We start from the raw sequence: 27,050 nt of genomic DNA on the forward strand, positions 1-27,050 counted from the left end.
ACCTTGCAATAGGCAGACAACAAACTAGACGGAGTTCGCAAACTTCGCAGTCTATTTATGACATCTCATGTTGCCCTCTATTGAATCTCTCAACAACTATCGTTAAATTTATTACTTAAATAATATAATTTTTTTTAAATATAATAATCATATTAGCTAATTATAATTATTTAACTTTAAATGAGTATGTTTCATTGATTTAAATCGCATTGCTAAAAATTATTGGCGGGCGCTAGGCAGTCATTCTCTCTACTCTCTCTCCTCTCCCACTTACAAAATCCAGCCGCAGCTGGTTGCCGCGCGTCGGGAAGGGGAGGGTGGGTGGGGATCCACAAACTTCTACCTCTCTCTACTCTACAGTCTAATTTAACTCGGGTTTTGTACTAAGCAAGCGTGGCTTCGTGGTAACGCGCTCGCTCGGGCGTCTTCACTGACGTCTCGTATGGATTGGGACATGGCAGGTTCGAAGCCCGGCACCGACGGGAAAAATAATTTCAATTGAAATTAAATACGTTACGCCACCTATGAGGTGTAGCGTGAACTACGGATGAATTTCGAGTCGAAAATTCGCGGGAAATTTGAAATTTAAAAAGTTTATTTATGACGAATCTCATCAGGTCACACCAAAATCCAGCCGACCTGCCGACCAGCCGTCCAGCCAACAGAGGGCGGAACAATAGTTTTCCAGCTCTAAAGAGCGGCAAAACTAAAAATAGGTAAATGTAACATTCCATTTCAGCGCTTGCCTAGCCTTAGCTACGGGACAAGCCTTCGTGAAACGTTTTTAATTTTTTTAACCATCAAGTTAATGTCTATCTAGGAAAACTTTAGCTAAACAATTTGGGTAAAAATATTTTGTGATAATTATATGTAAAGCATAATTGCAATATATCTGGCCCTTTGAAATTAATCTCTTGAATTCCAAACGAATTTCGTTGGAAGATAAACCCTAGATCTTCTCTGGAAAACCAACTCTAGAGCTTCATTGGACATTTATCTCAATAATGCTAACGAATTTCTTTTGGAAATAAGCCATGGACCTTCTTTGGAAATTGATCTCAAGAATTCTAAAGAATTTCGTTGGAAAACAACCCCTAGACCTACTTTGGAAATTTATCCCTAGAATTCCTAAATAATTTCGTTAGAAAATAATACCAAGAAATTCTTTGGAAATTTATCTCTAGACTTCCAAAAGAATTTCTTTAGAAAGTAATCCCAAGACATTCTTTGGAAATTTATCTCTAGAATTCCTAAAGAATTTCTTTCGAAAATAATCCCAAGACCCTCTTAGGAAATTTATCTCTAGAATTCCTAAAGAATTTCTTTAGAAAATAGTCCCTAGACCTTCTTAGGAAATTCATCTTTAGAATTCCTAAAGAATTTCTTTAGAAAATAGTCCCAAGACATTCTTTGGAAATTTATCTCCAGAATTCCTAAAGAATTTCTTTAGAAAATAATCCCTAGACCTTCTTAGGAAATTTATCTTTAGAATTCCTAACGAATTTCTTTAGAAAATAATCCCAAGACATTCTTTGGAAATTTATCTCAAGAATTCTTTAGGAAATTCCATGGAAGTCTTTGGAAATAGTTTCTTTGGAAAATGATCCCAAGGGCTCCGTAGGGTTCCAAAGAAATTCCTTTAGAACTCTTAAGAAGATTTTTGTAAGGGAACAGCCATCGGTATGAACTTTTTCTTCGCTGGAACCGAGACAATCACCGCTACCATGTATTGGGCCTACAAAATTATGATGATCCATCAAGATGTCCAAAAGAAGGTCCAAGAGGAAATTGACCGCGTCATTGGTAGGGAAAGGGAACCGTCTATTATCGATCGACCAAAAATGCCCTACACTGAAGCTGTCATCGCTGAAATACATCGATTTGCCACGATAGTCGCTATTATTCCTGTCCACAGTAATCCAGGTAAGTTTCTAATTACTAAATGGTTAATTGTAGACCTTTCGGGAAGTGTTATTATGTAACACGCACTTAATGCACATATATAGCTCTATGGTAATTTTTTGTTTGTTCGTTCGTTTGTTTGTTTGTCTGTGTGAACGAAAAACAAGTGTGACTAGAAACTGATTAAGACAACCAGCTGCCACTATTGGGAAATAAAGAAATTAGTGTTATTGCAGTATGTTCACTTTGATTTTATTTTGTACCTCAATTCCGATAACTGCAGTCCTTCACTGCCAGCTAAACTAGACGAGGGGCGTTCAAATGTATATCTTCACAACTTAACCTCACTCAAACTAATTTTAGGGAGTTCATTTGTTTATGAGAGGGGTAAATACGAGGGGTCGGTCATTCATGAAATCCCGTACGCTACCCGTGAAATCCAATTTAAGAAATCCGAAATCAATGCTGATTTCGAAATCAAATAAAAAATCCGAAATCAGCAACGAAATCACAAAATCAGTAAAGAAATCATAAAATCAGTAAAAAAAATCACAAAATCAACATAGAAATCACAAAATCAACATAGAAATCACAAAATCAACATAGAAATCACAAAATCAACATAGAAATCACGAAATCAGAAGGGAAATCACAAAATCAGAAGCAAAATCAGTAAAGAAATCGTGAAATCCATTCCAAAATTCATGAAATCCAAAATCAAAAGAAATCACAAAATCCGACGAAATTACGGGGGAAAATCTCAAAATCCGAGGAAATCACGCGAAAAACCTCAAAATCCAACGAAATTAAGGGAAATATCGCAAAATCAGTCGACATCACGGTAAAAATAGCAAAAACCGACGGAATCACGGGAAAAATTTCAAAATTCGATGAAATCCATTGGATTTTATCGAATTCTGAAATCAAACAAAATCCGACGAAATCAAATGAAATCCGACGAAATCAAATAGCAACTTCCAAAAAGTTTTGAAAAAATATTCTTAGTCTGAGTCAGTTCAGTTCTTCCTACAAACAGGAAGTAGTTTCCCCGCATAGCCTAGTTCACAACCTAGATATGACGTTTTTTAGCTCCAAGTGCGCATGCGCGAAGAACTTAAACAACAAGATGCACAAGGCAGTCAAACTTTTTGGAAGGGGCTATTGGATTTCAAAATTCCGTACACTTTTTCCTAAACGTCCGACCCCTCGGGTAAATAGGTTTCTTTAAGAAACATATTTGTAGTTAACCAGTGAAATTCTTGAAACGTTTTTCGCTGTTATAAAAGTATTTTACCCCTCGGTCCCACGCACCGTCAAATTAGGTTCAAAACACGGTGACTTGCGACTTGCGTAGTTTCTACAGCTTCAGTTGGTTTGCAGACTATTAAGAAGTATTTTTCTCTAGAATTAAGGAACAAACAACCAAGCTCATGATTTGTATGTCTGTTTTATAGATATTAATCTATTTGTAAATATAATTATTTTAGTAAGCCCGAACCAATAAGAACTTAATGGACACCATTTTATATTAACTTAGCGTGTAATCGTGCTAGAAAATATGCATGGTTACTGAAACAAACATGCCAACCACACCTAGCACGAAAATTTTCATTTGAGTTACTTGTTATACTTTATTACGAAACAGAGGAAGCTACTCTGGCTGGTTACACTATACCCAAACGAAGCATCATTATGGCCAATTTGTGGAGAATTCATCGAGACCCAAGGTAATATAGCGACCCTGAAAAGTTCATTCCGGAACGCTTCTTGGAGGCTGATGGATCGTTGAAGAAAATGGATCATCTGATACCATTCTCCATGGGTAAGTTAATTTCGACATTGAAGATTGGATCATAAGTCCATAACCCTCCTGTGGCGGTTTATAATCTATCCGTCTTCAGCTTAGGTATTTAGTTCGAATCCCCCAGCTTCCTTCATTATTTTCCATCATCTTAAAGGGCGCCATCGGAGGCTTGAGGGCGCGATATTTACAAGAAACAAAAGGAAGTCCGCCGTTTGTGTGTGTAGGCATGGAGCTTCAGCAGGCCTCTGGTGGCGCCATTTAATTTAAACGACGAAAAAAAAATACTGCGTCACTTCATTTCGATCACACGATAAGCTCAGAGGCGAGAATATATTTCCGACGTAAATAAAGGGGTAGGTAATCCTCAGTATTGGGACATACAAGATACATTGCGTCTGTACTCTCATGATACAAATAAACTACAGCGAAGGAGCCAAAAAGCAAAGTTAAAGGAAAAGTCTTACCCTTGTGTCTTTCCCTCTTAGTTACATCTGAATGGTGTAGATCTTTGCCTTCCATTTCGCTTTTTAGCGCCTGCGCTGTAGTCTTTTTGTATCATGAGAGTGCGCTGAGACGGTAATATTTCAACTCCCTTGGTACTGAGGGTTGCCTACTACAATATTTTATGGCGAAAAGGTCTATTTATGTGGTGGCGCTAGCGTCGCGGCGTCCCGCTGTCATAAAGCCTGATGAGTGAATAGAAAAACTCACTTTGGTACTTCGTGTGTTATGGACTCCTGATTTGATTTCTAAAATATTTTCTTGTATCATAAAAATTCGCAGATAAAAGGGCTTGTCCCGGAGAAGCCTTGGCTCGTATGGAAGTATTCCTCTTTTTGACATCAGTTCTTCAAAGATTCAACCTCTCACAACCGGAAGGACACAATGATAACACTTTCGAGTGTCACAAGGCTGTTATACGAAGACTGAATTCTTATAAGCTTTCAGCCAAATGTAGATATTAAGGAAATAAATGTCTAATTAATGGTTGATGATCGGCGCCCCTGCCAAAGTTTTTACCAAATCGCCAACTATGTCCAAATCTTTGCGTTCTAAAGCCAACTTTCCAAAACCAAAATCCCTCAAGGTGTGCAAGGCAAATCTTCGGTGCTCTTTCCAAATTGGTCCCTCGCTCTGAGCAATACCTAAAGTTATACGTTAAGAAAAGGTATTTTCAAGAGAACTATTTTTCTGAATCTTGAATTGAATTACCTAAGCTGTCAGTTATCCATTGGAAGAAGCTAAAATCTTGTGGTTTCTCACCAAAGTCGTAGCCCTTTTCGACAAAGGCTTCACGCGTAACTTCGTAGCTGTTCAGATGGACGATCGGATCTCCCATTATTCTGATCATGATCTCGTCGCCGTACTTTTCGGACAATTTTGATAGCTTGACGTGGGGTGTCTTGGTCATAAAAGGGGCGTAACCGATAATGGGCAAACCCCATGGTCCTGGTGGATACTTGCGACGCTTGATCAGAGATGAACCAGTAATATAAACGATCAGACCAACCAGGATGGTCAGTAGAATTGCCTTTGGATCCTTTAGGGCATCCTCAATAATAATTTTATACCATAAATCAGACATCTTTAGTGAATAGTGTATGAGCAAATGTCAATTTGAAGTTGTTGAAAGTTTTATATCTTTAAGAAAAACCATTCATTCACGTAACTAAGAATTTGGTCGTATGATTGATTGCATATCTTTTTTATACGAAGTTTTTCTAACCATATTAAAATGAATACAGTTTATACCATTGATAGATTTAATTTTAGAAGAAAGAATATAGAACGGTTAGTATTTTCTTCAGTCCGACTCATAGCCCAGTATAGAGCCCCACCCTCCAACACGTAACATAAAGTTTAAATTATCTTATTGGCTCACTTAAACTACGTTTTGATGACGTAACTGATAGGGACGGCGAAAAATACGTAATTCCTTTTAACCTCTGTCGCTATGACCCGCCTCTTCTTTCATACCCCCCGTCCGGAGGAAGGGGGTCTGGAACTTTGACGCGCGCCCAGCTTACTCTGTTCTCCATTCCTTCTTTTTCCATATTCTTAGATACCTAAATGAAGTATTTGTTCTTAAACTAGAGATAAGATAATATGTAAGTATATATCATTTCGAATTATTTCCCAGAAGCATGGAACTGCGCATGCCTCTTTAAATTAAAAGACCGATAACAATAAAGTATTAAAATTATCTTAAAATAGAAAATAAAAAAAAACACAAGGCCGAGTTTTTTATTTTTACCTTTGATTACAAGGGTAAAGATACCAGTATGAACACCCCTTTGTAAAGCTTCAATATTCAGTATTTTAATTTTAACATCAGCAATTACTTATCAATAAATAGCAATAGTTACATATTTAGCTAAATTAGTGGTTAGTGATAGTCCTCTCAACTCGGTTTTGTTTTTATATGGTTTTTATTAGTGGTTAACTGCTCGTGTTTTATTATTATAAGTGGGTATGGAAAATATGGAGTCGAAATTGTTCTATGACATTGTTTCCCTAAGGTTAGCCGTTTACAAGTTGTGATTGGAGTGTTTAACGGATGACCCGTTATTGCCTTTCAGTTTTTTACTTAAATTTAAGAGGCCACCTAAAACACTCTAATCATAACTTGTAAATGGTGATCCCTGTAGTGAAATGTCATAGAACATTTTTTTAGTAATAATCGTCGGTAGACTCCATTGTACTTCGGTCCCAATATAACCATTTATGATTTAAATAAATTCAATCTATTCCTCTATTATTAAAACAAGTTGGGAAACCAAAATAAACCTCTCAGAGTCGAGGCTAAATTAAGAGCTTTATCATAAATAATTAAATAAATACAATTAGAGATGGCCGAAACCAGGCTTAACCCGATACCGATCGATACCGGTACAAACATGAACCGATACCGATCGATACCGATATTTACTCACTATGATACCCGATACTTCAACCGATTCCGAAATGGTATCGGTTCATCCCTAGAGTAGTAGGCGCGTACTAAGAAAGATTTTCGCTTATTAGTTGTTCGATAAACTGAATTCGGGTACTTTTTATATAAATGAGAACTCGTCACGATTGAAATTCATAGAAATGAGATATTATCACCATCATTACGTTACTAAAAGACCTAAAAATGTCATGTAGCGCCATTTAACGCATTTTAAACGAGTATCGGTTTAGTATCGGTATCGAACCCACCGATGCGATACTATCGGGAAACCCCGAGTATCGGTACCGGTTCATCCCTAAATATAATTGATATTAATTATTTAAATGGTCAGTAATTTACATTAATTCTAGTTAAATCGTTTTAAGAAACTTTATTCCCAAAATCATTCTAAACATAGCTATTGTTGACGTTTGAATTCTAGTGTATGTCCCTTCAAGAATTTTTGTAAATTTAGGGTATATAAGGCGATTGATTCAAATAACAGATTAGAAAGCTCGTAATTGCGTGAGTCTTTGGCGGAAAACCTTGCCATTGGAAGGCTCTACGTTCCTCGTAACCATAGTCGATCGCCACGTATATCTTAACCCTAACGATGATAGTGTAGTAGAAGGCAATACTGCGAACGCGGTCCGGCTATTATTCGATTTGCCAACTGCGAACACGGCGACAGACACGTGCAGTGTAATACCTCTCCGTAACGTCATCGTCACTAGAGAGGTAAAATGGTCGTAAAATATTATCGTTCAATTGTACTGTGGCTTAAATTTATAGCTGAATTGAACTATAATTTCACAAAGCAGTAAACAATAATTGTACACGAGTAATACTTTCATCTTTCTTCTATCCCCTTTTGATCGAAGCCACATCGACCATTTTTAACGGACTAATCTAAATGCTCTTCGAAGTCAAAAGCAAGTTTCCAAAATATGTTCCATAGGTACTTAGCGTTAACCCTAGCCGCTTTCTTAGCTGCCACAATTGGGATTAAAACCAGTAAGAAATCAATTTTGACAAACCTAGCTTCATCAAAAGTAAAATAAATATCTTATCGAATTCCATAGAATCTGTGTGTGACATAGGAGTTCAAGTTGGTGACAAATGTTACTGGGCTAACCATGAAAAGGTTTCTTGGGATGAAGCTCTGATCAAATGTCAAAAGTTTAACCCACACGCAAGTCTAGCCAAGGTCAATACCGATCAGATCAAAGACGCGATGTTGCGACTATTACTAAAGCTAAAATTCAACTTTGGGAAGTGTATCGACGAAAATGAAGGATGTCCCTTCATCGGAATGATGAGAAATCAAGACCATTGGCACTACATCGACGGCACTGAAGTTCCAGAAAAATATCGACAATTTTTAAGGCATGAAGAGAATAACAATTATGAACGTAAGATACACGAAGATGATTGCGGGGTAGTTTTAGTAAAATCGTTCGAGATCCAGCTGGGAAGTAAAGAATGCGCTTTACCATCTCCGTTTATTTGTGAAGTACCTTTTGTTAAACGTAAGTTAGTATTTAATTTGATATATTTCATGACATATTTTGAGGCAACTTGGAGCGAATATAATGAAATAAATATATATATATATTTTTTTTACTTTGAGGGCATTGCAATATTTCCAGTCTTCCACCTCAATGCCCGAAAGGAATGACCGTTGGTGACAAATGCTTCTGGGTTGAACACCAAGCTTTAAATTGGGGCAACGCCTCCCGTGAATGTAAACGACTGAACCCCAACGCGCAATTAGCTATAGTCAATACCCAGGAGACAGCACGTCATCTCATCTACATAGCAAAACAAAGTAATGCCCGTATAACACACATTGGCTTGGTAAGGAACAGCAATATCAAGTCCAACGAGAAATGGGAAAATATTGACCAAACAACATTTGACGAAAGTATTTGGGGAAATGATGGACCTCATAATCTTGGACCTGAAAAATGCAGTGCTATCTACGAAAATGATAAAGACGGATACGGAATAAGGGCTATAGCATGTCACAGTAAACACTCCTTCATGTGTGAAGTACCAGTAACCAAGGCTGAATATAATTACGTTCAAGACCAAAAATCAGCCAAAGAAATTTGCGATGATGCCGTCAAAGTGGGCGATAAATGTTATTGGCTTGAAACTAATAAAGTGGCCTGGTTCGAAGCCGAGTCTCAGTGTAACAGAATTAATAGCGACGCTCACTTGGCCAAAGTTAACACCGTGGAGATCTTAAATAAAACCAAGAATTTCATTGTGAATGAGAAATGGCTCAAAGATGATCACATTTACGTTGCAGCCAGTGATCTTTATAAGAAAAATGACTGGCGATACCTTGATGGAACCAAGGTCACTGAGAATGAATTTAAAGAAATATGGTACAATGGCCATCCGAGTCACGGTGACGATGGAAATTGCGGAGCACTGCGCGGTGGTGATGAACATAAAGTGATCAACGTATGTTGCCAAACGCAACGTGCCTCCTTTTGCGAAATATCGACCAAAGTGCGTTCAAAATCGGAACGAGTTATCTTCGAAGAATGTAAATTTCTCGAGGACCGCCCAGTTACTAAACCACCAACACTCGAAACGGCTACTAAACCACCAACAGAGCCACCCACACCCAAACCCACTATACCACCCACACCTAAACCCACTATACTACCAACGCCTAAACCCACTATACCACCAACGCCTAAACCCACTATACCACCAACGCCTAAACCCACTATACCACCAACGCCTAAACCCACTATACCACCAACGCCTATACCCATTATACCACCAACGCCTAAACCCACTATACCACCAACGCCTAAACCGACTATACCACCAACGCCTAAACCCATTATACCACCAACGCCTAAACCCATTATACCACCAACGCCTAAACCCATTATACCACCAACACCTAAACCCACTATACCACCAACGCCTAAACCCACTATACCACCAACGCCTAAACCCATTATACCACCAACGCCTAAACCCACTATACCACCAACGCCTAAACCGACTATACCACCAACGCCTAAACCCATTATACCACCAACGCCTAAACCCATTATACCACCAACGCCTAAACCCATTATACCACCAACACCTAAACCCACTATACCACCAACGCCTAAACCGACTATACCACCAACGCCTAAACCCATTATACCACCAACGCCTAAACCCACTATACCACCAACGCCTAAACCCACTATACCACCAACGCCTAAACCCACTATACCACCAACGCCTAAACCCACTATACCACCAACGCCTAAACCCACTATACCACCAACGCCTAAACCCATTATACCACCAACGCCTAAACCCACTATACCACCAACGCCTAAACCCATTATACCACCAACGCCTAAACCCATTGTACCACCAACGCCTAAACCCATTATACCACCAACGCCTAAACCCACTATACCACCAACGCCTAAATCGACTATACCACCAACGCCTAAACCCATTATACCACCAACGCCTAAACCCATTATACCACCAACGCCTAAACCCACTATACCACCAACGCCTAAACCCACTATACCACCAACGCCTAAACCCACTATACCACCAACGCCTAAACCCATTATACCACCAACGCCCAAACCCACTATACCACCAACGCCTAAACCGACTATACCACCAACGCCTAAACCCATTATACCACCAACGCCTAAACCCATTATACCACCAACGCCTAAACCCATTATACCACCAACGCCTAAACCCACTGTACCACCAACGCCCAAACCGACTATACCACCAACGCCTAAACCCATTATACCACCAACGCCTAAACCCATTATACCACCAACGCCTAAACCCACTATACCACCAACGCCTAGACCGACTATACCACCAACGCCTAAACCCATTATACCACCAACGCCTAAACCCATTATACCACCAACGCCTAAACCCATTATACCACCAACGCCTAAACCCATTATACCACCAACGCCTAAACCCATTATACCACCAACGCCTAAACCCATTATACCACCAACGCCTAAACCCATTATACCACCAACGCCTAAACCCATTATACCACCAACGCCTAAACCCATTATACCACCAACGCCTAAACCCATTATACCACCAACGCCTAAACCCATTATACCACCATCGCCTAAACCCATTATACCACCATCGCCTAAACCCATTATACCACCATCGCCTAAACCCATTATACCACCATCGCCTAAACCCATTATACCACCATCGCCTAAACCCATTATACCACCATCGCCTAAACCCATTATACCACCAACGCCTAAACCCATTATACCACCAACGCCTAAACCCATTATACGACCAACGCCTAAACCCATTGTACCACCAACACCTAAACAAACCATACCACCAACACCAAAACTAACAAAACCACTCGCACCTAAACCCATTAACCCACTAAACCACCAACATCTAAACCAACAAAAGCACCCACACCCAAATCGATTGAGCCACCCACCACATCTAAACCCATTAACCCAATAAACTGGCAAAACCTAAACCTACTAAACCACCAGCAAAACCACCCACACCTTAACCCACTAAACCATGAATTTATATAACAATGAATATACATCCCTATGCTATATCCTTTCTAACCTGTCAATTTGATTTGCGTGTTAGCTTACAAGTCAAGAGTAGCCAATCATAAGTTTGAAGGAGGGTGCCTATTGAGTCCTGGTGTAACGCTGAAGCGCCAGGGTGACGTCAGCAGCGCTCGCTTGACAATATTTTGCTGGGGAATTTTTAACGCGTTATGTTTCGAGATACGGCAATTTTTATATCAAAAACCTCATAATATCACATAAAACCTAATTTAATAATGTCAGGGGTCGCGATAACATATAACACTCACTGCTGGCTCTTGCCTCTTGTTCAAACTCGGGAATATTGGGAAAGAAGCTTTCACCACGTGTCTAGTGTCGTCTATGTCTAAGCCCCACACAACAAACGATCCATCCCCGAAGCTGCCCGAAGGCCCGATTTCGGAAGTCAGCCATTTTAAATTAATAAATAGATGGTTGTTTTATTCACTCGTTAAAATGACAACCGCAGTATATTTGGAACACTATTTGGATAGTAAGTGAAATAATTTTATATTTAAAACACGCATAATGCAATGTAAAAGGAAAGTTTTAATTAAATCTGTCGATTTAATTGGTTTTTACCTGTTTTTTTAACGACCAATGAGGACGACGATTCTTTAGCCGGTTATTGTCAACGTTTTTAAGTGAATTATTATTAAATAACGTTGCTAATATGAACGTTACGTGATATTATTCAGTTGTTTAATCTCGGCGCGCTCGGGAACATCCCATTAAAACTTTGTAGTTTCAAAGAACTAATTGCATTCATAACTATGCGTGTTAAGCCTTGGTCAAACTTTTGCAAACCTTCCTAAGTTCATTTTTCAACCGTAAAACATGGTTCGTGGCCGATGTTCAGACACCCAGACTAACTCACAAAGTCCTCAGCCTACAAGAAGGACTCCTACTGAGTCGCCAAATTCTCCTCTTCTTATTGAAATATCTGACCTCAAAGCCAAAGTTGACAGCATACGGGCCACTTCTACAGACTTCAATGCTTCACGCATAACTCCAACCTCATCACAGCAACCTCCCTCTGGAAACGCTCAGAGCACCATTGCAAATGATTTACCAGATAATACTCTTACTATGCCAATAAACTCTCTCCAAGTACCTGACAAAAACCTTCCTGCCGACAAAATTTGCACCAGTTGCACACAGACTGTACGTAAAAATCAAAAAGCCCTCATTTGTGATATTTGTAACACCTGGTGTCACGCAACCTGTAACAATATCAACGATGCACTCTACAAAGCCCACGTAACCCACCCGTCAGACTGTTTTGCCTTTATGTGCTCCTCTTGTGTCAGCACTGGTCCTAAGCTAAACTCCACCATTTCATTAGCCATCTCTAAGATCACGCAATTGGAAACCGAAAATCTTAAAACATCCAAATCAGTTCCTGTCTTACTGAACGATATGTTCTCTCTTCAGGTCTCTCTTGCTTCGCTACAAACTCAATTAAAAACCCACTCTGATATTCTGCAAAGTGTTGATCTCCGTGAGCTGCAACAATCAATCGATACTTTAAAGATTAACTCTGCTTCTCACGCTACTCGTCTCGAAGCCTTAGAATCACACAACATTCCCTGCCAATTAATCAATTTAACTGGCAATTTTGACAAAATCACCTCAACGTTAACTGACAATATTGACAAAACCACCTCAAAGTTATCTGACATTCACAAACGTTTATCAACACTTGAGCAGGCTGGCCCTCCAGCCTCAATTTCCTCTACAATTTCCTCTACAATTTACGACCCCTCCCAGCCAATTGTTCCTCCTAAGAAATCCACTAACATCTCCGGTTCACGAACATTTGAAAACTCTCATGGCCAGACCAAAGACACTTATAATGTCGACTATCGTAAATACAATGCCCTTATCTTCAAGGTTCCTGATGCAAACTCTGAATCTACTGACCAATCTTTTATTAATAACTTACTTCAACAACTTGACTTCTCCCTGGCTGATTGCAATAACGTGTGTTTTGACCGGATAGGCCAATTTCATCAAGATGCTACTCCCGCGCGACCACTCAGACTAAGATTCCGTTCGGTCTCTGATCGCCAGTACTTTGTTCGCGAAGCGTCTTCCCTTCGTCGCTGTCAGGATTCAGGTTTCTCCTACCCTGTCACTCCTGATCGCTCCCACCAACAAAGACAGTACCATCGCCAATTAATCCAAGAGCTCAAAATGCGTAAAGCACCTGGTGAAACCAATATATTCGTCCGTCAGGGTAAAATAGTTCACTCAAACACCACTGTGACACCGAACTACTCTTTAAGACATGATTCACAACCACTTCTACCCACCCCTTTTCCCGCTCATCCATTTCCACCCGTTTCCTTGTCACACTTGCCACCTCTTTTCCCTGCTTCTTCTCATCACCCCACATCCTATCCTAACCCAGCCCAACAACCCTTCCACCCATTAAATTAGTATTCCCATTACCACTTTCTACAACCACTATTACTACTCCTAAATTAACTGCTCCGTCTCAACTAAACCCATCTGCACTGCAATTCCTACCCTCTCCTTCATCATATCTAAAACTCTTACCAACCTTACCGCCTCCCCTTCAACCACAGTCAATTACTTCAAATCGAACTACAACCCAAGTATGCTTGTTAACAAATGTTCGCAGCCTTAATAGCGTTTTTAAAATCACCGATCTTCAACTATCCCTTAATTCCTATTCCCCATTACTTGTGGCATTAACGGAAACCTGGTGGACAGAAGCAGATCATTCAATAAACCCTTACTATCCTGGATATATTGTCTATCGTTATGACCGTCCTATCTCGAATGGAGGAGGTGTGGCTCTTTTAATACAAGATAAATACCCTTCGCGTCAACTTGATCCACAAGATTATCACCCTCTGCCTCAAACTTCATCCTATGTCGGTCTAGACTGCTTAACTGTCTTACTTACCTTACCATACGAAAGATTATTAATCAGTGTTGCCTACCGGTCTCCGACTTTTGACAATCACCTAGCAATCCAAAACTATATGTCAGCATTACTTGATTTCCGTGAGAAGGAAAACTGCCCATTAATCCTCCTTGGTGACTTTAATTATCCCAAGTTAGACTGGTTAAGCCTTACACCTCTAGCAGGTGCGACCATCTCCGCGAAACAGTTCCTGAATCCTGACCTTTGTACAAACTCAAGCGTTAACTCAATTTGTCACTGATGTTACAAGACACGGTGGTCTGGAAAGAAATGATAGTATACTCGATCTCATTTTAAGTAGTGAGCCATACCTAATTACCGCTGTATCAACCCTTGCCCCGATAGGCAACAGCGATCATGCTACTATCAAATTTACACTACAGTTATCTTCATTACCTTACTTTCGTCGTCAACTGAGAAACTATTTTGAATGTGACCTTGCATCTCTTGCAAATCAATTACACCCGATCCAATGGACTATCCTGCTCCCTACACCTTTTGTAAACATAAACGCATCATGGCAACTATTTCACAATCTTCTCTACAACTATCAAGAATCACTTACACCTCTTCGCACGCTAGGTGGCAAGCCCAAATTATCCCCACGTTTAATCAGATCCAGAACCTTAAAAGTGCAAGCATGGCGTTCTTACACAAAGGCAAAGAAGACATTTGCATCTCAGGCTGTCATTTCGGAAAGATATGATCATTATAGAAAGATGAGAAATGGTTTGACTAACCACTTAAGAAATCAGCACAGACGTTCAGAAAATACCCTACTACAACAAATCTCTCACAACCCAAAAGCTTTTTTATGCCTATGTCAACAAACGGCGTAAAACCCGTTTTCCTATTGTTCAACTTCAGCGTCATGACGGAACCTTTGCCACCAATACCTATGACAATGCTACACTGCTTAACAACTACTTTTCCTCCACTGTTGCTGATCCAAATGCGTCATCATATTCACCGTTACCTATGCCTGGCCTTCAAGATTTTACTTGTACTGAGCAAGATATCTATGTCATCCTGAAAAGTCTTCCAACGAACAAATCCCCCGCTTCCGACGGTCTTCACCCCTATATCTTGCGAAATCTTGCTACTCAACTGTGTTCCCCAATTTATACATTAATCTCTCAGTCATTTGCAATTGGACTTCTACCAAATCAATGGAAACAGGCCAATTTAACACCGATACACAAAAAAGGACCTAAAGTACTCCCCAACAACTATCGACCTATTAGCTCCATAAACGTCGTTGCAAAGATTTGCGAAACTCTTGTTCAACGTCAAATTATATCCCATCTAGAACAAACCAACTTTTTTACTACAGCCCAACATGGCTTCCTGAAGAAGAGGTCATGCACCACTAACCTCCTCCAAGCCACTGATAAATGGACTGAATGGTTAGATGAGGGGTACTATGTTGATGTTCTATATTTAGACCTAGCCAAGGCCTTTGACTCAATACCTCATGCCAAACTTTTAGAAGCGTTAAACTTGGCTTAAAATACGTACTATCTCAGACTCACACCTACTACAAGCTGACCTCAATTCGGTGGAGCTTGGGCTGAGAACCATGGTCTCAAATTTAATGTGGATAAATGCACTGTCCTTCATCTGGGTCATTCGAACCCAAAATTCACCTACTACCTGTACGGTCGTCCGCTATCTACCACTCTATCAGAACGAGACCTTGGAGTGCATATCGACGCTGACCTGAAATTTACTACCCACACTAATAAAATTTGCAAAAAAACTCCATAGCATAACTGGCCTGGTTAGGCGTAACTTCCTACGACGTTCACCAACTCTGTTACGTACTATATACAATGCTTTAGCATTGCCCCATTTTGACTACTGCTCATCTATTTGGACCCCTTCTGGAAAAATTGCAATGACGTCGTTGCAGAAGGCCCAAAATCGGTTCACAAAACTGTCACCACTATTAGAAAAACTACCAGCCACCGACAGAATATCCAAACTTACCATCAACCCCATCCATCAAAGACACCAAATAAATGACTTGTGCCTTCTTCATGACTTTTTTTAATAACAAACTGGATCTGAACTTTGATACATTTTTCACGACTTCAGTGTATACTAGTACGCGCGGTCATCCTCACAAATTGTCCAAACCACGTGCTTCAACAACCGTCCGTCAAAACCATTTCACACGAAGCATTATAAACCTATGGAATGATCTCCCAGCTGATTTAGTATCCCTTAAAAATAAATCTTGTTTTCGAAAGGCCCTAATATTACATTACACCCAAAATACCACCTCAAAATAATATTAGTTCCTACTAACTATTAAAAGTTACATATATTTAGCCAATAATTGGTTCAAGACTGTATGTTTTTTTTTTCTCTTCTTCTCTGTGTATTTTTACTTTATATACAAATTATTGTGATAACTTTAACCAAATGTATGCATTTCTTACTTTTATATACAATAACTGTGATAATTATAACCATTTGTGATACAAGGCGGTCTTAATAAGTCAAGCTATGACTTTATGTGCCAAACAAATAAATAAATAAATAAATAGATGAACCAGAGGTTAGAGTTTAGACGGGGAAATGCCTATGTATATTCATTGTTGTATAGGTTCATGCCTAAACCCACTAAATCACCAACTCCCAAACCACCTGATTTTGTCGACTGTTATTTGACTTATAGTTTTTTAATCAGTGTAAAATGTACCAAACTTTGAAATTTTTGATGTAATTAAAATAAAGCCTTAAGCATGGTTTTAATGGGAGCGAATTAAATATGCCTTTCGCAACGGCAAGTGATTTTCACAAAACTGCAATAAGCATGCCGAAGCAGGAATGTTAAATCCTGGTTAACATTCACACGGCCCTAATTGATGGCTACTCAAACGTACGCATTGTTTACTAGAGAAATATTAAACATGGGATATTTTTGCACTAGTATTTGGGTCCACAATATTAAAGTGGTCCTTTAATGCGTACACCCGCCGTTGGGGTGTGCTATACTACCTTTGTACATTCGAAACTAACATAATCTTTCCACCCCCAACCACACCTGGCCTGTACTGTCTGAGATCGCTCCCGATTTCCTCTATTACGTCATAAAATCGAACAAAGAGGCGGATCATAGCCCACTCGATCAGTTTAACCCGTGATCGAGTGGGCTATACTCGGATTCACATCTTCGATAGTTCGGTCGCGAACTCGAGTCGGAACCAATGAGATAGAACATTTATATTAAACCTATAGAGTCACAACGTGAGATCTCGAGATTAACGTTTCGCAATACACCTTTTGTCGAGCATGAATCTTTATCGAATACGGGTGGCGCCACCCTAAGATCTTTTTTATTACCGTCTGCTGCTATAATCTGTGTCAAGATAGTTTTTAAACGTGCTAAATAAAATACGTGAGTTAAATAATAAAAACTCTAGTCCTTTTTAATCTAATAAATATATGAATTAAAAATTATAACGATGTTTCTGATTGCAAATAAGCAAGTAAAAGTTGTAATTAGTTCCGCTAGAGGCTCCCAGGTGGCGCTGTCATGTTTTGATTAACGTGCTTGATAAAAACAATGTGTTTCGCGGTAAGCCGATTTGAATTGTAACTCTATCTATCTCATTGGTCGGAACCAATTTCTATTAAAAGATAGGTCAGTACCGATCGCTCGGTAAAACAAAATAAACATAAACATTAACTTGGCGGGGTAAAACCAATGTTAAAACCGGTCCGGAAATTATGCGTATTTCTCTTAAAGGCTGATTTACATGGTTTCTAAAATTCTGCTTGTGTGTGAACTTTTCGCTAGTGTCAAGGCTCATTTACATGCACGATTGTAGCTCGTAAAAACAGGATTTTGCTTGAAATATTTTAATATTTTCTGCACAAGCTCAAGCTCGGCCATTTACATGACTGCAAGTAGCTTCGCTTGTTCCTTGGTTTGGTTTTTAACAAGCTCAATCTGCAACCAAAACGAATTTGTTTCTTTTTTTTCAAGCAAGCGCAAAAAAAGCTACCGTCATCAATGAAAATTCAGTTTATTATAATTTTGACAAAATTTTAACTGGATATTAGTCATATAACTGGCCTCTTTGAAATGGCAAATGTGCCGAATTGACATTAAGTTTTTTATTGAGCCGAATGGTATGGATGAACCACCTTATTTTGGAATACGCTAATTTTAATTTTAAATGTAAACTTACACCCAAAGCCAGTAAAGGTATTTTTTCTGTCAAAAAAGTTAGTTTTTGATATCGTGACAACAATGACTGCAATAAAGGCCAAACACATTCTGATAAGCATGTTATAAATTAAAGGGTGTGTTCTTTGGGTCAAACTGAGTGAAAAGTGTCAAAGAACATGGGGTCTACAACGCTTAGTTTCGGAGGTACGGGCCCCCAAACATTGACCCCCAAAACGTGAAAAATGTCACAAATGAGGAGTAAGACATATCAGCTTGCTCATCTTGTTTAGACAATTCCAATACCCTCCCATCTTTGAATTCTAATGAGCCATTTTCTAGCATAAGCGTATTATTAAAGGTAGAAGTGTGCAAGGACTGGTCAATAAAAGTTGGTTCAAAGTGACAAACAAAGAAGAGTTTCCAGTTAATGTATCATTTATTCGTACATGTACAAAGCTAGCAGCAGTTTTAGAGGTATTGTTCAAAATGCCCACCATTAGCATTAATGCAAAGTAAGTGGAATACAATTTTCCAAGTTTCCGGGAACTGTAAATGCGGTCCGGAAATTGAGAACACATTTGCTACGATTTGCCAACTGCGAACGCGGTCCCCTGGGGTGTAACAACAGACAGACACACACAGACCAACACGTCGAAATTAGGGTATATTCCTTAATGATCGAAAATTGGGGGATCGAAAAATGTCTTATTTGATCGAAATTAGTTTGATCGAAAATAATTCTGACGGGAGCGCATTTTGTCCCTATTGATCGAAAGTAATTCTGATCGAATAAAAATTATATACATCCCCCTAAAATATTAATATGATAGAAATAGTATACATTTAATCTAAAATGCAAGAGCCTTCATCGACCCGCTTGCGTAATGGATACGGTACTGGATTGCGGATCGGGAGGTTGCTGGTTCGAATCCTCGAAGGTATGTTAAAAATATCAAATATAATTCTTGTTGTTTCTAATCAAGTCATACACTTTCAGATTTGCTATATAGTGACGAAGAACGTTTATTAAATACAATGTGTTGTTTCTAATCAAGTCATACACTTTCAGGTTTGCTATATAGTGACGAAGAAAGTTTATCCGAGGGAAGTTTATATCAAATGTATTTCCTCTTGATTTTGCCTATTACCAAATGAAAGGGTACCTTTTCCAAAATATTTTCATAGGGTCAGGTTAGGTTAGGTTAGGTTAGGTTAGGTTAGGTTAGGTTATTTTAGGTTAGGTTAGGTTAGTTTAGGTTAGGTTAGGTTAGGTTAGGTTAGGTGAGGTGAGGTGAGGTGAGGTGAGGTGAGGTGAGGTGAGGTGAGGTTAGGTTAGGTTAGGTTAGGTTAGGTTTGGTTCAAATAATTCGTTGACACCTTTTCCAAAATATGCTCCTTTTAATTAGCTACCACCTTTTCCAAAACATTCTCCTATCAATTAGCTGCCACCTTTTCCAAAAGATTTTCCTATTAATTAGCTGCCACCTTTTCCAAAATATTCTATTAATTAGCTGCCACCTTTTCCAAAATATTCTCCTACTAATTAGCTGCCACATTTTCCAAAATGTTCTCCTTTTAATTAGCTACCACCTTTATCCAAAATATTCTCCTTTTAATTAGCTAACACCTTTTCCAAAATATTCTCCTTTTAATTAGCTACCACCTTTTCCAAAACATTCTCCTATTAATTAGCTGCCACCTTTTCCAAAATATTCTCCTATTAATTAGTACCAGAAAACGAATAAAATATTAAATAATATCCAAAATAAAATAAAATTAAATATTACATAACCTAAAGTAAACCTATTTTTGGTTTTAAAAACATGTTGAACGATAGACGAGGATCAAATGGGATTCAATCAAATGGGATTCGATCAAATGGGATTCGATCAAATGGGATTCGATCAAATGGGATTTCTATCATTTGGGAAAGTTTTCGATCACCCGTTTTTCGATCAAATCGACCCAAACGGAAATTAGAACCTCTCCGTGACATACGTCACTCGGAGAGGTAAAAATTTGTCTTAGCCAAAGCTTGAAAAATTAGGCTTAAAAAGTTTCAAACATTAGGCTTAACGAAAATCTGAACAATTTCAAGTTATATCTTAAAATATATTTTTAAAAGCATGTAAATCAAAATGCTTGAAGCGTGTAAAAACGTAAATAAAAAAATCTCGAGCTCTGTCACTAGCGAAAAGTTCGCCCACAAGCAGACTTTTTAGAAACCATGTAAATCAGCCTTTACGGATCTAAGTCTACTGAGAACCAGGGTGGGAAATAAGGATTTTTTTTAAACTGGACATTGGGCCAGTGACCCCTCTGGCCTGGAATAAATAAACTGGTCCATGACCACTGACCAGGGCGCGTCGTCTGCTAAATTGAAGAAGTTGATAATTAAAATATATTAGCTAATGTCTGGACTCCGGTTACCCTTGAATTTTCTTAGTGGTCCTGTGGACCACTGACCCCCCTCCGATTGAATTTTTAAACTGGTCCAGGCAATTTTTAAACTGGTCATTTGCCCTGTGCCACCGCCTTATTTCCCACGCTACTGAGAACGATCTCATTGTTTTTTGTCGGATTTCATGACGAAATCATAGATATGTTAAAAGGGTAGATACACAATTCAATGGGAGATCGACGCGGAAGGGGCAACTAGCAGACAGCCGCTATTTTCTGGGGGTAGCCGTGTAAAGCGACATCTATCGGTAACTTTCGAAACTAAAATAGGTATTAAAGTCGTTATGAGTTGTGCTCTGTTTTATTAAAAATATATAGATTCATATATCATTTCTCTTTATTTAACTGCTGTGGACATAGATTATTTCTTTACGATTATTATGATTATTCGTCAGGAATAAATAAACTAAGACATAAGTAATCTTCAATTTTAAATGGTAATAATCTGTACTCGTAAACGTAAAGTAAGTGAATCTTTTAATAATTTTTTTGCCAACGGGAATTCTTTTATGAACGGCTAAATGTTCGCCTGTTTAGTTAATATCAAGGTTTATCAACTGAGTAAATTTCCCCCTTTTCCAAAATATTACTAAATTGGGTATGCTTTAACCCCTAAATACAGCTGCTTCTCCAAATTATTGCTAATTAGTTCATTTATTGTAACCCAATATTGTTATTTTATTTCATTTCTACCCTGAAAAGAGGCGCACTTTTAAACACTCGTAAAACTTTTATTAAGCCTAATCACAGCCCACTCGATCACGCAACTTGTGGCCTAATTTAAATTTCGCGCCATTTCGCGCCATTTCCCGCGCGATTTATTTATCACCACTTAAATTTGTCTCCGATAGATGGCGTTTTATACGGCTACCCCGAGAAAATAGCGGCTGTCTGCTAGCTCTAGCCACTGCCTTCTCTAATACTGGCAGTGCTCTAGCTGTCCCTTCCTCGTTTTTTTCGTTAAGCCTAAGCCAGCGAAGTGGATCTAGAATTCTAGACCCTTTATAGTTTTACTATATCTATGGACGCAATAAAGAAAACCGCAAGCGATTTCAGAATTCAGATTCAAATAGAACTGCTGTAAGATTTCCTATGTCCCGCACTTTGTTACTTTCGTTGCTATGGAAACATAACAAACAAAAATGTTTGTAGCAGAATGAAGAAGACATCGAAGTGGCTAAGCAGACAGCTTCTACCAAGGCCTTTTAAAACAGGCTAATCGAAACGTTGAGACAATAATCAAAAGATAAGATATAAGAAAATGGATAAGTTAATTTAGGTGATGACGTGACCACTCCATTTTTGGAATGTTTATAATGCTAGAAGAGCATTTCACCAGCAATATCCGGGGAAGCACCCCTAGTTACTTCGACGATTGGTAGTGCCACTTTGTGTCCGAGCCTGTGTTAAGTCAACTTGGATTTTTCAACTCGAATTTCAAAATTGTTAAGTGGAACCCTAGCTGTGGTTGTGTGTTACATCATAGACATTAGAATACTGTTAATAACCTAGACACACTTATCGGAAGAGAAACACGCGCTTTTTGGATGCCGATTTTACGCTATTTACCCATTTTATATGCTATGGGGAAAAACAAGACGTTGGCCACCTAGCGGCGGACGGAGAAACTAAAAATCAAAATAATTCCAAAAAGGCGGTAAATTTATGTTGCATTTTCTGTATTTTTAAAAGAGATGGCATAAAAATAGACAAATTATGTTAAGAAAGTTAGGTTCTATTAAGATAAAAAAGCATTTAATTGCTATTTATTTATGTTGCATTTTCTGTATTTTTAAAAGAGAAGGCATAAAAATAGACAAATTATATTAAGAAAGTTAGGTTTTATTAAGATATAAATGCATTTGCTATTTATTTATGTAAATTTCAATTAAATTAAAGCCGGAATTTGGCATATACCAGACAGGTGAAGTAGATTCATAAATAATTAAACTTTGCGAGCATGAGGTTTCTTAATTTATGTGATATACATAAAATAATTATATAATTTATTTATTTCGACTCGTACTTAGAAGCCTGAGGGCTAATTTCATATCCCAGGTATCGATATTTTACTCTTATTACTACTTTTAAAGAAAGGACTATACTGTGAATGACTCGCTACCATAAAGCTGTTGAACTTAGTACCTGGTAAGTGGTATTCATATTGGATTTGTGTAATTTTTACTTGGAACAATAACTATGTGAGGCCTACCATAAACCAGAGAGGCAAGCCTGTTTGTGGTTATTTACTTGTTTTGCATTGGCACAGAAAGTCTACTTGAGACTTGTGTAGACCGAATAGTAAGTGAATAATACGAGAGTTAAGTTAACGGGTTGCAATAAAAATGAACACACACAAAAGCTTACATACGTATGTAAAATTAGTATGATAAAATAAATTAAATGATGAATTTTCATTGGCCAAATGTTAAAGAAACAATATAAAACTTGACACAAATGTTTAGATAGAAACAAATATTGAGTACCTTTATCACCTATACGAATATACTCAATATACAATTTTTACCAATCCAGACAATTACCAAGTAGTTGTATAAATACTAGATAAAAATACTTATTTTGATAAATACTCGGATAATATATGTTAAATGACTAGCTGTCATGATGCTTCGGACAAGAACATATGGACTCAGTCATTTAATCACAAAGAATATTCTGATAGAGTAGCCCTTACAAAAATCTTCTTAAGAGTTCTAAAGGAATTTCTTTGGAACCCTACGGAGCCCTTGGGATCATTTTCCAAAGAAACTATTTCCAAAGACTTCCATGGAATTTCCTAAAGAATTCTTGAGATAAATTTCCAAAGAATGGCTTGGGATTATTTTCTAAAGAAAATCTTTAGGAATTCTAAAGATAAATTTCCTAAGAAGGTCTAGGGATTATTTTCTAAAGAAATTCTTTAGGAATTCTAAAGATAAATTTCCTAAGAAGGTCTAGGGATTATTTTCTAAAGAAATTCTTTAGGTGTTCTAGAGATAAATTTCCAAAGAATGTCTTGGGATTATTTTCTAAAGAAATTCGTTAGGAATTCTAAAGATAAATTTCCTAAGAAGGTCTAGGGATTATTTTCTAAAGAAATTCTTTAGGAATTCTGGGGATAAATTTCCAAAGAATGTCTTGGGACTATTGTCTAAAGAAATTCTTTAGGAATTCTAAAGATGAATTTCCTAAGAAGGTCTAGGGACTATTTTCTAAAGAAATTCTTTAGGAATTCTAGAGATAAATTTCCTAAGAGGGTCTTGGGATTATTTTCGAAAGAAATTCTTTAGGAATTCTAGAGATAAATTTCCAAAGAATGTCTTGGGATTACTTTCTAAAGAAATTCTTTTGGAAGTCTAGAGATAAATTTCCAAAGAATTTCTTGGTATTATTTTGTAACGAAATTATTTAGGAATTCTAGGGATAAATTTCCAAAGTAGGTCTAGGGGTTGTTTTCCAAAGAAGTTCTTTAGAAATGCTTGAGATAAATTTCCAAAGAATGTCTAGGGAATATTTTCCAACGAAATTCTTTAGAATTCTTCAGATCAATTTCCAAAGAAGGTCCATGGTTTATTTCCAAAAGAAATTCGTTAGCATTATTGAGATAAATGTCCAATGAAGCTCTAGGGTTGGTTTTCCAGAGAAGATCTAGGGTTTATCTTCCAACGAAATTCGTTTGGAATTCAAGAGATTAATTTCAAAGGGCCAGATATATTGCAATTATGCTTTACATATAATTATCTCAAAATATTTTTACCCAAATTGTTTAGCTAAAGTTTTCCTAGATAGACATTAACTTGATGGTTAAAAAATTAAAAACGTTTCACGAAGGCTTGTCCCGTAGCTAAGGCTAGGCAAGCGCTGAAATGGAATGTTACATTTACCTATTTTTTTATTATATTTTTTTGCCTTCAATAATCCGTGAGGTGTTTATGTACAGGATAAAATAGATTAAAAGTAAAATAAGAGTAATTAAAATCGTTATGTTTAGATTTACAGGGAATCTAAGCTGTCAGTCAGAATTTTTGCTTAATTCTCTTATGGCATGTTTTATCTTTATTTCGAGCGTAATTAGAGTCCAAAATAAATATTTTTTTAGAAACATTGTAGAGGAAATTAGGTTAAACGCGTTTCTGATACTCGAAAAACTATCAGTGAATATACATTATTAAATTTAACAACGACGTTTTTATCTACTGCTTGGCCGTTAAAGCCTCCAAAACCCACTTAGTACCCCATACAATTGCACAAGGTTTAAAACTTTCTGCCGTTTACGGATGTTTTTAATAAGTCGATTAAATGTCTGACTTTTAAAGCAACTTCACTCTGCATGCGAGAACTTCCCTCTCTATAAGGGGTGTAGTTCAGCGTATAAGAACTACACTTCCTGTATTGGGATATGGTTCTGCATGTAAGAACTATCCTCGTTTCAAGTGGCTAAATTAATTTACCCACTTCTCTATATATTTCCCAAGAAAATTCCAAAGATATTACCCAAGAACATTCCAAAGATATTTCCCAAGAGAATTCCAAAGATATTTCCCAAGATAATTCCAAAGATATTTCCCAAGAAAATTCCAAAGATATTTCCCAAGAAAATTCCAAAGATATTTCCCAAGAAAATTCCAAAGATATTTCCCAAGGAAATTCCAAAGATATTTCCCAAGAAAAATCCAAAGATATTTCCCAAGAAAATTCCAAAGATATTTCCCAAGGAAATTCCAAAGATATTTCCCAAGAACATTCCAAAGATATTTCCCAAGAAAATTCCAAAGATATTTCCCAAGAAAATTCCAAAGATATTTCCCAAGAAAATTCCAAAGATATTTCGCAAGGAAATTCCAAAAATATTTCCCAAGAAAATTCCAAAGATATTTCCAAAGTAATTTCCAAAGAAAAAGAGGCCAATATTCCCCAATTTCCTAAAGAACGCCTTAAGGATTTCCAAAGAAATTTCCCAAGGAATTTTCTTAAGAGTTCTTAAGAAGATTTTTGTAAGGGAGTGCTCATCGTGAATAATCAACTAATACACTTAAAACAACTTTGGTAAGCCTAAATCTCACCAAATACTCTTTAACTCATTCCTATAATAGGTTTATTAAAATGTAGATATTCGGTAAACAAATCAATAAGAAAACACAACACTACTAGTAAAAACAACAAACTTTGAAGAACGTCACAATCTGGAAAATTAAGACCACTTTATCAAGGCTAACGATAGTGAGATTGACGCAAGAGAGGACAATTAGTTAATGATGACACAATAACTTTGTTTTTAATTAAAAGATTTAATGAATCCAGTTGAAAAGTGTACATAACGATTGAATAAAGAGTTTAAAAATTTAACACAGAGACACGTTACATTGCAATCATGACCCAATATCTCCGAATAACGTCTTTATAAATCCCAGATAATTTTCTTCCTTTAACCACGAAATTGTTGTTGCCAAGAAGTAAATACCTTTAAGATATATATAAAAAGACCACCTTTGTTAATATTAATTGAAATGGGAATTCTGAGGGTATCAGTGTATCGGAGTAGCTCATTGATACTGATTTATCGATGCTGCCATCGTGTTGATGATGTTACTAGGCTCCCAGCATGATAGTATCATCTCAAAGCTTTGATAAAACGAATTGATACGATTTATTTTACTTTTCGTCAACACAAAAACCACTAAAAACATTTACAACGAAATTAATAGAGAAACTCTAAGGAAAAACCTACCTTACCAATTTACCAAGTAGTTAAGCCTTTGACAAGGGCAGTAGCCCTAACTTGAAAAGAGTTGATTTTGCTTTATAATAAATTATATATTTCTCTCTCTCTCTCTTTAAGGAGAAAATCTATTAAAGTTGCTTACCATTTATTTTCTTTTATCTTGAACATTAATAATTTAATTTACTTGAAAAAGTAAATAATAATGCCCTACCGTATAATTAAACTGTATTATTTTTACACTCTCGGCATTTTTCGTTCGTGACGCTGGTGCGCATGACCTAAATAAGTTAACCAATCATATTCCAGCATTAAATTAAAAAAATATATTTTAGTTACCGCCGCCGCCGCAGAGTGTCGCATGGCCTTTTTTTCCCCATATGACGTAAAATACATAAATGCTGTGACGTCAGCAACAATCGGCCTCAATTGCGAGAATTCAACAGTGACTCTATGTATCTCTATGTGTTACATG

At 37.5% G+C, this 27,050-nt stretch overlaps 3 protein-coding genes and 2 long non-coding RNA genes across 8 annotated transcripts; 3 read left to right on the top strand and 2 right to left on the bottom strand.

The window, feature by feature from the left end:
* The first annotated feature begins 1,525 nt into the window (after nt 1-1,525).
* On the top strand, nt 1,526-3,665 carry LOC149613988 (cytochrome P450 2U1-like). The gene is made up of 2 exons (XM_089858082.1): nt 1,526-1,923; nt 3,548-3,665. The coding sequence occupies exons 1-2, from the start codon at nt 1,683-1,685 to the stop codon at nt 3,631-3,633; spliced, it is 327 nt and encodes a 108-aa protein (XP_089714208.1). The 5' UTR covers nt 1,526-1,682; the 3' UTR covers nt 3,634-3,665.
* A 1,021-nt stretch (nt 3,666-4,686) lies between these two features.
* LOC149613989 (cytochrome P450 1A2-like) lies at nt 4,687-5,313 on the bottom strand. Its single transcript, XM_089858081.1, has 2 exons — nt 4,919-5,313; nt 4,687-4,851 (listed from the first exon to the last, which is right to left on the bottom strand). Exons 1-2 carry the CDS (start codon nt 5,289-5,291, stop codon nt 4,688-4,690), a joined length of 537 nt encoding a protein of 178 aa, XP_089714207.1. The 5' UTR covers nt 5,292-5,313; the 3' UTR covers nt 4,687.
* A 2,068-nt stretch (nt 5,314-7,381) lies between these two features.
* LOC149613990 (uncharacterized) lies at nt 7,382-11,901 on the top strand. Its single transcript, XM_089858065.1, has 5 exons — nt 7,382-7,652; nt 7,721-8,167; nt 8,269-9,898; nt 11,689-11,750; nt 11,879-11,901. The coding sequence occupies exons 1-5, from the start codon at nt 7,586-7,588 to the stop codon at nt 11,899-11,901; spliced, it is 2,229 nt and encodes a 742-aa protein (XP_089714191.1). The 5' UTR covers nt 7,382-7,585.
* Nucleotides 11,902-22,257: 10,356 nt separating this feature from the next.
* On the top strand, nt 22,258-26,202 carry LOC149613991 (uncharacterized). The gene is made up of 2 exons (XR_016376241.1): nt 22,258-23,004; nt 25,950-26,202. It is a non-coding gene; the product is annotated as an uncharacterized LOC149613991 (long non-coding RNA).
* On the bottom strand, nt 26,129-27,030 carry LOC149613992 (uncharacterized). Of its 4 annotated transcripts, XR_016376239.1 has the most exons (3): nt 26,915-27,030; nt 26,721-26,856; nt 26,129-26,654 (listed from the first exon to the last, which is right to left on the bottom strand). It is a non-coding gene; the product is annotated as an uncharacterized LOC149613992 (long non-coding RNA). The 4 variants fall into 4 exon arrangements; XR_016376240.1 differs by having other exon boundaries at nt 26,129-26,630; nt 26,721-27,022; XR_016376238.1 differs by having other exon boundaries at nt 26,129-26,634; nt 26,721-27,022.
* Nucleotides 27,031-27,050: the final 20 nt, after the last annotated feature.

Source organism: Phalangium opilio, unplaced genomic scaffold (genome assembly GCF_054372755.1).
Source record: "Phalangium opilio isolate 3A_F unplaced genomic scaffold, DU_Popi_V2 ptg000230l_1, whole genome shotgun sequence".
Lineage (NCBI taxonomy): Eukaryota > Metazoa > Arthropoda > Arachnida > Opiliones > Phalangiidae > Phalangium > Phalangium opilio.

Excerpts from the sequence above, each read along its gene's own strand:
- LOC149613990 (XM_089858065.1), top strand. The coding sequence starts at position 7,586 with ATGTTCCATAGGTACTTAGCGTTAACCCTAGCCGCTTTCTTAGCTGCC. Across the intron at positions 9,899-11,688 it reads AAACCCACTATACCACCAAC|ATGGTTGTTTTATTCACTCG; the intron begins GCCTAAACCCAC and ends ATTAATAAATAG. Across the intron at positions 11,751-11,878 it reads TTTGGAACACTATTTGGATA|CCGGTTATTGTCAACGTTTT; the intron begins GTAAGTGAAATA and ends ACGATTCTTTAG.
- LOC149613989 (XM_089858081.1), bottom strand. The coding sequence starts at position 5,291 with ATGTCTGATTTATGGTATAAAATTATTATTGAGGATGCCCTAAAGGAT. Across the intron at positions 4,852-4,918 it reads ATGGATAACTGACAGCTTAG|GTATTGCTCAGAGCGAGGGA; the intron begins GTAATTCAATTC and ends GTATAACTTTAG.
- LOC149613988 (XM_089858082.1), top strand. The coding sequence starts at position 1,683 with ATGAACTTTTTCTTCGCTGGAACCGAGACAATCACCGCTACCATGTAT. Across the intron at positions 1,924-3,547 it reads TCCTGTCCACAGTAATCCAG|AGGAAGCTACTCTGGCTGGT; the intron begins GTAAGTTTCTAA and ends ATTACGAAACAG.